This window comes from Myotis davidii, unplaced genomic scaffold, assembly GCF_000327345.1.
Source record: "Myotis davidii unplaced genomic scaffold, ASM32734v1 scaffold1467, whole genome shotgun sequence".
Lineage (NCBI taxonomy): Eukaryota > Metazoa > Chordata > Mammalia > Chiroptera > Vespertilionidae > Myotis > Myotis davidii.
Window position 1 is genome coordinate 212649 of NW_006298267.1, and position 13297 is coordinate 225945.

At 55.9% G+C, this 13297-nt stretch overlaps 1 protein-coding gene across 7 annotated transcripts in view; it reads right to left on the reverse strand.

The window, feature by feature from the left end:
• The window catches only part of TMEM241 (transmembrane protein 241), a 91474-nt gene that overhangs the window by 14194 nt on the left and 63983 nt on the right, over positions 1-13297 (reverse strand). For 6 of the 7 annotated variants that reach the window (XM_015570535.1, XM_015570536.1, XM_015570538.1 and 3 more), the window contains 2 exons: positions 12354-12423; positions 10782-10875 (listed from right to left, as the gene is read on the reverse strand). In XM_015570535.1, coding sequence (XP_015426021.1) covers positions 10782-10875; positions 12354-12423 — 164 coding nt within the window. Of the gene's footprint in view, positions 1-7070; positions 7226-10781; positions 10876-12353; positions 12424-13297 lie in introns of those variants that run through there. The other variant, XM_015570537.1, reaches the window with a different exon arrangement.

Sequence of the window (13297 nt, forward strand, 5' to 3'; positions counted from 1 at the left end):
GTTTCAAACTCGATTTCATCCATCCTCTCACCTGTGCTCGAAGTCCTCTCTGCCTGGGAGACTTCACCCCACACATTCCCACTCACCCTTTGAAATCCACGTCCAGAAGGCCGTCCCTGCACTGGGCCTGCCACACATCGAGCAGACGAGGCCCCTCTGGGGCTCCCACACCTACTTGCCCAGCACAGGCCAAGCCACTGACCGTGTCTCCAGCAGGGACTGCAGGCGGCGTCTCTGTATGCCCGGGGGCCCCAGCAGAGACTGGCACCAGGCAAGCGCCTGGCACACTTACGGGGCTGCCCTGACCATCAGCGCTGGGTGCACGACCCGAAGGTCAGTATGCTGTTTGTTCAGAATTCCTTTTCGTGCGTCAGGGGTGCCTGGGGCCTAGACCTGAGAACCCGGCGACTCTCTCCGCCCTGATGGCGTCTGTGACCAGCCACCCCTGTGGATGGAAAGAGCTGCGCAGCGAGAACGGAGATGTCCAGGCTTCCACTTGCACAGGAGGCATCCCCCTTCGTCTGCACCCCATGAAGGAAGAGAGAGTGGGAAGCAGCGTGCAGGTACCAGCACTCTGAGCGCGTGAACATCAGCTGCGTCCTGAGAAGGCCTGTCTCTCTCACACCCTCTGACACTGGTCCCCTGGCTGTAACTTCAGAAACGGGTGGGCGTTGGCGCGTTCTGCTCCCATGGACAGTCCTGCAGAAGGTGCTCGCTCCCCCCTGGCTGGGAGACCTGGGGCTGTCCTGCTTGGGGAGTGGTGCACCCAGGACCTCTCCTTTCACGTGTCCTTTCATGCTCTCGGGGGTGCAGCTCAGCCCACAAGACCTGGCTCGGGTGGGTTTAGCTCGTCTGTTTTCCTATTTTCTTTAGACCAAGAGGCTGTACATTTGACACGTTCTCTTCCTTGCCAAGTAGCATAAAGAGCCCAACAATGTAGACGTCCTTAAAGCACTCAATTGCAGACAACAAACAGGGAACTTGAGACTATCCTACTTCCCCCAAACTCACTCAGAGACGCCTGGTGTGGGGTCAGTCGCGTCCATTTGAGTCCTTGTCACTTATCAACTTCTCCGTTTCATTCTACAGTAAATGTGCTCATCGCCTGTCAGCTCGCAGGACGACGGGGCCACCTTTGTCCCGTGGACTCAAGTTCCCAAGTGAAGCAGCACGCCTGACCGGAGGGGCGTGTGGCCGCGGCATTTTTATTTCCTGTTGTTCTGATTCACTCAAAGGGCGGATCTCATCTCTGCAGCTTACTTTTAGGAATGAAATGAATTTAAGCTCGAAGGCGCTTTAAATAAAAGCACCACAGTTACACTTGCTCCAAGGCCGGGAGGGTTTCTTCATCTCCTTTTGATACAACTTCAATTATTGTTGTGCCGAGCAGTAACGGAGGTGACAGAATACATTTGCCAAAAGATATACATGAACCACCTCCTGGAAATGCTCAAAGACAGAAAATGTGGTTCCCGTTCAGTAAAACCCTCCTGCCACCTGGCAGCCTCCTTCCTGAACCCCTGCAACCCCTGCATTGGTGTCAGCCGGGAGAAGTAGCCACGATGCCAGGCTGGGTCCTGGCTCCGGACCTGGTACAGTCCAACTGGACCAGAGAGAGAACCTGAGAGATGCACCTCGCTGGCCCAGGACGCACCCACCACTCGGGCCACGTCAGGGACACGCAGACCACGAGGACTTGCTAGCACCGGTCACACAGCTTGGCACTCACTGCACATATCACCCGTCGCCCGGATGGACTGAACTGTCCCATCCCCTGCCAACCTGACTCCGGGGATGGGGCCTTAGGAAATTAACTGGTGTAAGATGAGAGCATAAGGGGTCCTCATGACCGGGGTAGTGTCTCCCCCTCCTCCTCCCTCCTCTCCCCCTCCCCCTTCCCCTCTCCCCCTCTCTTTTGGGTGAGAACACAGCCAGAGGACAGCCATCTGCAAACCCAGGGAAGCACCCTCACCAGACACCTGCTCTGCCGGCATTTGGTCTTGGACTTCCCGCCTCCAGGACGATGAGAAATAAATGTCAGTGGTATTTGGTTACTGCAGCCTGAGCTGAGACGTATCCCTCACTCTTTTGGAGAGTTTAAAAATGAAAGTTTTAAAAAAGCAATGACTAAGGGTCACAGAAGTGAAGCTGACTTGACGTAAAGAAGGAGAAGGGCCTGGCGTTGCTGCTGGATGCGGCTGAGGCCACAGTGTGCTCGCCGATGCCACACGAGGCACCTGCGAGGCAAGAGCCTTGGCCTCACGACAGCTCGGCCCGGCCAGCCGATCCCCGAGGCCCCTGACAGATACCAGAGCGGGCTGTGCGAAGTGCTGAGACACGGTGCGCACTGAGGGCCGTGGGAGGACGCCCCACTCCCCTGGGCTCATCTCAGAGGACTGATGAGGCTGCCTGAGGAATGGCGGAGGGAGCAGCAGTGACAAGCTCAGCCACCTCTGAACCCTGTGAGTGAGACGGCGGCAGGTGAGGGGGACGTGCACTTCCTTCTGAGTCTCTCCCAGGTGTAAAGTGAACACGGTGCGACATTCACACATTCGTTCCAGAGGAAGCAGAAGCAGGTGGCGGTAAGTCAGTCACTGCCACCAGACCCACGTAGGACCCAGAGGGAAGAGACGCGGTGCCCTGTCCCCATCCCACTTCCCGGCACCCCCTCGTGAGGCTCAGGGGCTGCGCCCTGGTCTCTGCCTGGCTTCCGTGGCGGAACCTAGGCACAGGTGCGGGAGTGGCCCCCCCCGCCCCCCTCCCGCTTTCCCTAAAGAAACGGGGACCCTGTGTGTACAGAGAAGGCCACAGTGCTGGGATTCGGAGGGAGTCCGCATGCGTTCACAATCCCCCGCAGTCCTCCAAGGAGCCGGTTACTCCCTGCACACCAGGGACCTGCCAACTGCCCTCCTGTGTCCAGGTGCCAGCGACACCTGGTGGCCCTGCCCCGCCCGTCTGGGCATCTCCTAGCACCTGCTCCAGGTGACAACGCTGGTCTCCAACACAGAACACACATAAAAAGTGCGCCTTGAAATGTTCAGAGACAGGAAATGAATGCCCTGTGGGCAGACCAGACGACCCTCAGCACCTCCAACAGCACCGCGGGCCAGCCCTGCCCTAGGGTCTCAGGTCAGCTCCCTGGAAGCCTAACCCTCCCTCGCCCCACGTGGGGAAGCGTCCCCAATACTGTTACATAGAAGCCAACTGGAAGGGAATACCCATCTGTGTGAAAACGACAAACAGCCGAAACCGGTTTGGCTCAGTGGATGGAGCGTCGGCCTGCGGACTGGGGGGTCCCGGGTTCGGTTCCCACGGCCGCCCCAGGTCCTCCCGACTACACGTCTGTGTCCTGCCTTTGCTGCAGCCCCAGCCTCCCTGCCTCGTGGCGCCTCTGTCTCTGGGCTCATGTCACACGTTGGAGGAAAACAGGCAATTAGATCATTAACTATTTGCAAACACAGAAGCTGGCGGGAGGGGGGGCACTCCCAGATCTGAGCTAGAAATTACAGAAAAGTCTCTGAGGAACGTCGGAAACAGGACCCTGCAGTGCCAAAGGCCCTATTTGTCAACATGGAGAATGTCTGCTCAGGAAAAGATGTCCCCCCAGGACCTGCCCAACAGCGTCCAGGGGAAGTCACCCTCAGGGCTGGCTTTCTTGCAAGAACAAGAAAGAAGCAGGCTGCATGCCCGCTGGCTCAGTGGTCAGGCATCCACCTATAAGCCAGGAGGTCAGGGTTCGATTCCTGGTAAAAACAGACAAACAACCCCAGGTGTGTGTGTACAGAGAAGGCCACAGTGCTGGGATCACGTACGCTTTTCTATCACAAGCCTTTTGAAAATTTTTAAGTGAAGGGAGTTAAACTAAATGGTTTCTAAGGTTTTTTTCCGAGGGGAATCAAGATTTAAGTCATGGATCAAAATTAAAGTGACAAAAGAAAAAGCTGTTTGCTTCCCTAGTGGAGAACACACCTGCAGTTAGACACCGACCAGAAAACCGAAGGCCTCAGCGGGAGCCAGTGCCCTCACCCCCTGGCCCAGCCCATACGGCGCTCTGGGGTGGCTGGGGGGTTCCCAAGCACAGCCCCCCAAGGCCGCAGGTCGAGTCCCCTCACTTCCTGTTTCCCATGAGCTCCCGGAGGGTTGCCGTGGGTTACTGGTTAAGGAGACGGCGACTACCAGGGGTACAGCCTTCCTCCCCGGAGACACTCACCCCAGCGCACGCACTCACCCAGGCCCTCGCGTCAAGGAAGGCGGGGGGGGGGGGGGACCTCCTGCAGGGCCCCAGCTCCTCTGCTCTAGCCCACAGGAGTCACCACATCCCTGCTCCCTGTCGTCCGAAGGGGCCAGAGAAGCACATGGCCGGGCCACGTGGTCGTGATGGGGATTAGGTAAGAAACGGGTGCCAAGCACCGACCACACGGCTGCACATGGAGCGCGATGGTGGCTGTGACCCCCCGCACTCCATTGCTCCAGGGACCAGGGAGCAGCGGGTGGACCGGAACCTAAAGCCTGGCTGGTTGTTGAGCCGCTGTCTATGGAGGAATGTTTCTCTCTCTCCCTCTCCCTCTCCCTGTCTCTCTCTCTCAAACGCAATAAAGACACACTTAAATACATAAATAATCTTGGACAATAACAGCATCCATATAAGACCTTGCAGCCAGGAAATTTACAGAAATTCAAAGTATTTCCTCAATAAGCAAACCCATGCAGGTCAGAGTTGTGAAACCAGAGTTGTTATCATATTTCTGCAGCACAGGACACTGGGATGACCAATGGCTCTAAAAATAGCCCAGAAAAAAATTAAGAGTTCATCATCGGACACGAGAAAAACAACCTCATCCAAAGTACCAAGCCGTCCATGAACATGCCTCGCTTCCCCGTGAATTACTTTGACAAGAGGAAATGGAGTTTTAATGCTTTTCTTTAATCCAAAACTATACCCCCGCCCAAGTCGCTCTGGGAAAACCGTGCTCATGAAGGAATAATTCCCAGATAAGTTTGTGCTGTTGCCACGCGGCTCCACAGACGCCAGGGAACGGCACGGACAGGCGCTGTGGCCGCCCAGCGAGCGGCTGCGAGGGGAAATGCGCTGCTGCTGCTAGGTTTTAATTTTCCACGAAAAACTATTCTCATCGCCACGGCGGCTCAGACTTATGAGGAAACAGCCACGATTAGGTTTTAAAGGGCGCTCTTTCCACAGGGAAGTCGCTCACCGCGCACTTCGCTGCAGTCAGCCACCTGCCCTCCCAGCCCGTTCCAGGGCACAGAGAGGCGCGGAGCGACAGCCGAAGGGAGAAAACACAGGACGGACCTGCTCCCGGGAAAGCCAGGCATGCACGTGAGACTCCGAGCGCAGCAGGAAGAAGGGGTGCGGACCATGGCGGACACTGACAGCGAACAGGAGGGGCCTCCTCCTCCGAGACTGGCTTCACCCCAGAACAGCAGCAGGTGTCTCCCCACCCGGGACGGTGGCGGAGATGGTGAGCGGATGGTGCCGAAGACAACGGAGAGGGAGACTTGCAGCACGGACACCGGAACCAGAACGGCACGGAGAGGAGCTGGCCGCAGAGGCCGCCGCACACCAGTGGCGCCCGTACTCTCCTGTGACTGCGTAAGGAGCGGATGCTGACTACGCTGCCGCGTGATCACGTCCCAGGGCGCACACACACACCATCATGTCACACACCTGACACTCAGCGCTGACAGGGCCGGCTCAGCCACTCCACTGCCTCAACTCAGAGACCCCCGCTTCAAAGGCACCTCCAATGTCCCCCAAAGTGTACAAACCAGTAACCTTAAAACCCCGCTGCACACACAGCTGTAGGGCAGGCAGCACACCTGACCATGTCGGAGGAGGGTCTGGGGCGGTGGGTGAGGCCCCCCGCTGCAACATGGAGGGAGGCTGGTTCACTCCCGCAGCCGAGAAACCGTCACACGCAGACACCACGCCGCACGCCCAGCCACACAGCCACCCGGTCCCGGCCCAAAAGACAAAGCTCTAACTCCACCAAGTCAACAGACACTTGCAGGCAAGGACAGCAAGCTGGTTCTGAGGGTCACAAAGGGGCAGAGGAAGCCGCTTCCTGGGCTGCCACTGCCTCCGGGAGGCGGTGGAGCGACACTGCATTCGCCTGAAGGAGACTCTGCCCTCGTGGGGAGCAAACCCTGGGTCCTCAAGAGCCGGGCGGGGGCCGGAGCTGCTGTCTGGGGCTGCGTCTCTCCTGGCTCAGCCTCGGCCTCAGTGTACACGCACTCGGGCCTCAGCTGCCTCTTCCCGACGCGGAGAGCTGCCGTCTGCCTGAAGGATGAGACAAGACGCTACTCGACACGGGAAGAATTCTCACGAGAACGTAGAGCTGCTGGAGCAACCCACCGGCGAACACGTCTTCCTTAGGCGTCTATACGTCATCGCTTTTCTCTTAAACGCAACCACTTTTTTCCTGCAATGCTTTTCAGCACAAGTGGGACGGGACCCCAAGAGTTTATATGGCTGCGTCAGATTTCACATAGCTCACTCTACCAAAACGAAGGAATTGAAAAAAGGTTGCTAAATATTGTTGTTTAGCTTCTTAGAAGGCACCTCAAAATCCCCAGAAAGAACAGTGATGATGACACAGTGACTTGGCACTTTTTCCTTGCTGAGCACTGAGACCCAGGGAAGAGGCAGAGAAAGACGAGGAACAGAGAGAAGCAGGGATGCCTCCTCTCCAGACTTGGACGTGACGACGCAGACTGACACCTCCCTGGAAATGGCAGCGCATGGGAGCTTCTGGGACGAGGAAGGTGTCCCAGGCCCTTCTGAATGGCCTCTGCCTGTGTATCTACGAGTTTTTTTTTGTTTTTTTTTTTTTTAAATATATTTTATTGATTTTTTACAGAGAGAAAGGGAGAGAGATAGAGAGTTAGAAACATCGATGAGAGAGAAACATCGATCAGCTGCCTCCTGCGCACCCCCCGCCAGAGATGTGCGCGCAACCCAGGCACATGCCCCTGACCGGAATCGAACCCGGGACCTTTCAGTCCGCAGGCCGACGCTCTATCCACTGAGCCAAACCGGTTTCGGCTATCTACGAGTTTTTCACAGAATCCCAATTCTCCTCTGGGGCCCACGGAGCGTCCTTCCGAGTCACTCTACACACTGGCGCTTGCAGTCCCAGTGACACCACGGGGAAGTGCTGCGTTGCTATGTACAACTATGCTGGACTTCAATGTCAGCACGTCTGATCTGTAGGTAAATGCATGTCAGGATGGGTAAATATTATGCCACTGAGGGTCACAGAGTTTATTTTTAAATAGAAAGAAAAAGAAGAGAGGAAGGAAGATTGTTTGATGTATTGAGGCCAGAAGAATCCTTAATGGCTCATTTTATTCAATCCTTCACATTTAGGAAGGATTAAAAATCCTTCTACTTTTTAAAGAAATATATCTTTATTCTTTTTTATAGAGAGAGAGAGAGAGGAAAGGAGAGGGATAGAGAATTAGAAACATCAATGATAAACATCAGCAATCGGCTGCCTCCTGCACGCCCCCTACTGGGGAGCAAGCCCGCAACCCGGGCACGAGCCCTGACCAGGAACCGAACCGTGGCCTCCTCCTGGTTCCTAGGTCGATGCTCAACCGCTGAGCCACACCAGCCAGGCTCTCGCCTTCTTTCATTCAATCTCCCTCCCACTCCCTCTGACAGCTCAGTCTGTTCCATGCATCGATGCCCCTGGATGTATTTTGTTCATTAGATTTCACATGTAATTGAGACCATATGGTACTTGTCTTCCTCCGACTGGCTTTTTTCACTCAGCATAATCCTCTCCAGATCCCTCCGTGCTGTCGCAAAGGGTAAGGCTCCCCCCTTTTTTACGACCAAGTGGTATTCCATGGTGTAGATGCACCACAGCTTTTCTCCACGCATCTGGGATGGGCACTGGGTGCTTCCAGATCGTGGCTGTTGTAAATGCTGCTGCTATGAACATGGGGGCGTGTACATTCTTTGATTGGTGTTTCAGGATCCTTAGTCTCAGAAGTGGGGTCGCTGGGTCAAAAGGCAGTTCCGTTTTTCATTTTCTGAGGCAGCTCCACACTGTTTTCCAGTGGCTGCCTGGCCTGCTTCCCCACAGTATTGGAATCTTCAACTATGACTGTTTCTCCTTCCTGTTCTGTCACTTGTTGCTTCGTACACTTGGGGCGGCTGTTGTTAGGTGTGTATGTTTATAACTGTTCCATCTTCTGAACGTCTTAACCCTCTGTCATCACTAAGTGTCCTTCCCTAGTGACAGTTCCTGTCATGAAGTCTGGTTTGATAATAGAGTCACTCTGGCTGTAGTGTGGCTGCTGTTTGCATGGTTATGTTTTCCATCCTTTCACTTTCAGGCTCTGTGTCTGAATCTAAGATGTGTCCTTACAGACAGCAGACAGCTGGGTCTTGCCTTTTTATCCAGACTGACAATCTCTGACTTTTGAGTGAGCTATTTAGTCTATTCCCATTTAATGCAACTATTGATATGACTGCTAGCAACAAATCCCTGTCTTTAATTGTGAATGTCTTTCTTTCTCGTTCATATCGGAAGGATAGTTTTGCTGCGTACAGAATTCCTGGTTGGAGATGTCTTTCAGCACATTAAATGTGTTATCCTCCGCTGTTTTTTATGAGAGGTCATCCATTAATACTATCTTTTTCTACCTCTCTTTCCTCTTCTTTTGGATTTCTTACTATATATACGTTGCTGTGGTTGATGTCCCACAGATCTCTAAGCCTCTGTTTATATTTCTTCAGGGTTTTTTTTAATCTTTGTTCTTTAGATCAAAGAATTCCCTTTGTTCTGCCTCCTGGGTCATCTCACATCTATTATTGAATAGAATCTGTCATTTCATGTCAGTTATACTGTCAACTCCAGATTTTCCATTTGGCTTTCTTTTTCAAAATCATTTTGGTCTCTTTATTGAGATTCTGTATTGTCTTTCCTTGAATTCTCTGAATGTGGTTTCCTTTCTGTGTCTGAACATATTTAAACAGCCGCCCTGCAGTCTTTTCCTGCTAAGCTGCAAATCTGAGGATGCAGACATGGTTCCTACTGACTGACTTTCCTGGCATAAATCACACCTTCCTGTTTCTCGGAAAGCGTCTAATTTTCTGTTGGACACCGGACACGACGTAACACACGGCAACAGTTCTAGGCCTGACTTCCTGTGGAGCACTGTTGTTGGTGCTGTCCTCGCTCAGGACCCTGCCTGCACCGAGTCTGTAAGATCCGTCTCCCGGGGAAGGTGCAGCTCTGAGGTCTTCACCACTTTTCCCGTGTGTGTTCTCCAGCCTGCTCTTCGGGGTTACCCCTGCCCCTCACCGTGTGCATAGCCTGCTCTCCTCAGGGTCCCCCCCTCCGTCTGCACAGCTTAGAGTTGTCGTGCTCGCATACCCGGAGCCGGAAAGACGTCTGCTTCTGGCGGTGAGTGGACGGGGTGCACATCGAATCTCGGGGCTCATGCCACCCGGCCTTCCCTTGCTGCTGGCTCGCTCCCATCCCGTGAGTGCGCTCGGGCGCTGCAGGCAGAGTGTGGGGGCTCCGGCGCACGACACCTCTGCGTCTGGTGCACAGACAGCCTGGGCACATGCAGAGCTGTCCAGCCCCTAATGGCCCTCTCACCCACCAGAGCTCCCCATGTTTCCATAGACCACTGTCCACCGCTTGTACCACAGAGGGCTGTGAGCTCAGGACAGTGGGGCCACTGGCTCTTCTTGCTCATTTACACTGACACGGCCATTTAACTGAAAATACTGCGCATGGAATAGTCTGGAAGCACCAACAAGGCCGCTGGTTTTCGCAGCCGCCCGCTCTGGTTCCACTATCACACGGACAGAGCTGGGGAGGAAGGCACGGGAGCAACCTCAGGCGAGAACATGCCACCAGCGCTGCCCAACCCAGAGCCGTCGCTCTCAGGGACAAAGCCTCTCCTGTGCCGCGTCCTGTGGTCCGTCTGCCTCGCTCTAGCTTTCTAGCTGACGTGGGAAGGCTGTGTCCACATGCTCCCCAGTCGCGGGAAGTTGCATCTCAGCCACACTTCCCGTCTGAGGGGTCAGAATTAGCCATGCTCTCCCTCAGGAGACCACACAGGTGAAGAGGCCGCTGTGAAGTCTCATTTCAAAGACATGCCTTTGTTTTCGGGGGGGGGGGGGGGCGGTTTCGGTGGTTATTTCTCCATCAAGTTCACTAACAACGGCAGCTCCTTGCAGGCAGCCCCTGCGGGCGACACGACGGAACCAGATGCTCCACAGGAGGATGGTCCCCAGGATCTCGAGGGTCCTGGTCCCACAGCTGCTCCTGCTCCCCTATCCGTCTCCTCTCCCAGCTCCCTGCTCACGCAGAGCCGGCCGGTCAGGTGCCCGTGGGTGGTCCTACCGTAAGTCGCCCTTTTCCGTCATCATCCAGTGCCCGGTCTGGGCCCACTGCCGTCCTCTGCCGCCTCTGATGTGAGACTCCTGGTCAGCTAGGCTCTGGACGCTCACGGCCCAGGAAGGGGTCAGAACGCCCCGTGCACCCAGAGGCCAGGCTCTTAGGAGAAGCTTTCGAGATGCTGTTTGTTTATAAAACCTCCCGTGTTCAGATGGGAAACCAGGGTCAGGAGAGCGAGGGAGTCCCCAGCGCCCCTGCCAGGAGCACAAGGAGGAAGCACAGACATGGACCTGAGTGGGGATCAGGCGAGGGCCGGCGCCCAGAAGGGACTCCGTGGAGACACACCTGACAGTGCCAGCTCTGGTCCAGCCCAAGACCACTCCCACCCTCGTCTCTTACCTGAGCCAGGAGCAGCCAGGCCGCACACTGCCCAGGGGCCACCAGGCTCTTCAGCTTCACGGCGCTGAGCGTGACGAGGAACCCCAAAAGGCCACTGGAAGGAGAAGCCACCTGTGAGTGAGGCTTGTCTTCTCGGAGCCAACAGGGAACCATTTCCTGTCACACTTCACCAGGCACTGTCTAATCGTCACACACCTGGTGCACCTGCTTCCAGTGACCTCTAGATTCAAAAAGACAAGTTAAAACCCAGGAAGCTCTACTTTCCTCAGGAGCTTTGAGGAGAGCATTTACCAGAGGGGGAGGGGGCACGGAAATGTGGGGGGTCTGTTACATCCTGACCGAAAGAAAGGGGGGCAGCACCTCCCCCCCCCCGTTATGCTGGAGCTTGGTGCTTGCCAAGCAGCTTCCATTTCTCCCAGCAGAACACAGGCCAAGGACAGATTCCCAAGGGAGAGCACCACCTGAGGGCAGAGGGTCTGGGTTCGAGGTAAGACTCTGAAAGGGGAGGGCTGGCTCCCATGACACGTCCCCAAGCGAGGTCACCACACAGCAGCGGTGTTCTAGGAACGAGCTTACCCCAGGGGTGACCTGCACGCGCCCCCACGCTGGGGGCCGGAGGTGGGCAGCATCTCAGGGCTGCACGGCACTGACACAGCCGTGGTCGGGGAAGCAGTGGCCTGCACGAGAACCGTCTTCAAGGTCACCATGTGGCCAAGTGCAAAGCAAAGGGAGCTCCAAACAGAATGATGGCTCCTCCTGACATTTGGGGGCAGGGGGCTGGGGAAGGAAGTATGGCAGGGACGCCATGACAGAGGCCGACTCAGCAAATAAGCGTAGTGAGTGCGGAGTGCGGCTCAAAAAGCAAGAGACACACCTGCAGCTGTGCCCCAAACTACGGGCAGGTCTGGGAGTTGGGCCATTGGCACCCCCAGGGCCCCCTCTGACCGTGTGGCAGATGCTGGTGGTGGCTCTGACCTGCTGAGCTCTGGGAGGGCGGGGCCTGGCCTTGGCTGGGACTTTCTGGTCGGCTTTTCCACCACAGCCCAGGGCACGCGGGGAGCCTGCCCCAGAGACCTGCGCCTCCAGTGCAGCAAAGTCAGGCCCGGGGGAGGGGGCTGACCACTGAGCCAGCTCCTGCTCAATGGTTCCCACAATCTGTCTCATAACCTTGGGGTTCAGTGGAGGTGTTTTGTGGGTTCTTTTTTGGAGGCTGCCCTTCAGGAGCAAGAGGGAGCCAAGGTGGAAGTGGAGAGGGTAGGACTGTGGACCCCAATCTTCCCTTGAACTCAACTAGCTCAGACTAACGTTGAAAGAATTGTTTGTGGAGAGAACAAAAAGTCGGGAAATCCCAGCTCTTGGGCAAGTTTGGAAACCACTGCTGGAGCCTGAACACTTCCGCAGGACAGGGGTCCTCGAAGGCCCAGACAGCTCTGAGCACCCGAAGGTGTTCAGAGCACCCAGCCTGCCCCTGCCACCGCCCGGCCAGTGACCTTAGGCTTCGCCAAAGCGAAGACACAGCTGGGAGCACAAAACAGGAATGAACAGTGCGAGGATTTCGTGAGGTCAGGTTACCTGGCGCAGCAGCTGCCGTGGAATCTGTAGACATACAAGAAGGGGAAGTCCAGGGCACGGAGGAGGTCACCTGCGGGCACAGCGAGGGTGAGACGGTGGCCAGCGCCCGGGCCCACGGTCCCAGCAATGTATGGCCAGGGCCTCCGCCCAGCCCCTGAGCGAGGAGCTGCCCGGCACTGAGGTCACACCAGCTTCCCTAGGGCTCCTGTTATGGCGCTTTCTTACAATAACAGTCTGATAGTAAGGATGCCCACTGAGGGAGTCGGCCCTGGCAGGACCCCTGCTGAAGCTGTACACATCACCTTTCTCAGGGCCGTGATGACGTATCCCCCCTTTGCCTGGAGCTCAGAGAAGTTAAGAGATTTGCCCAAGACAGCACCACTCGAGCTGGGAGCCACAGCGGGAACCCCTCCCTGCAGTCCTGGAGCCTCCCCTTCCCCAGCACCCTGCCCAGAGGGGGCACAAAAATAATCCTCTTTTCAAAAGACTGTTCTGTCCTCTTCCGCCTCAGACCTAAGACCAGACTGAGAGCCGCCTGACATCCGCTTCCCTTGTCGTGTTTAATGACGGCACCAGCGCAGGGCCAGGCCGGCCGTGGACGCTCGTTTTAGGTGCCGGTCCAAAGGGCACATGTATTTCGCGTGAAGTCAGTTCATTCTTTTAGTCCCACTTGGTGCGAGAGGAAATAATCACACATGCTGGCTGCTTCCCTCTCTGGAATTTGAACTTGGTCACAAACAAGAAGTCAAGAGATTAAAAAAGCAGCAAGTTTTCTAAAAACGTCCCGAGGAAAGGAACTGAGCATTTCCACAGCCGACGCTCATCCTTCCAAGCTGGGAGTCTCGGAGCACAGGAGGGGCCGGGCCTTCAAGCCCTGTTCTGCCGCCTCCTGGTTCTGAAGCCCTGGAGCTGGGGGTGTGGGAGGTTGGGGGGCTGGAGGGGAT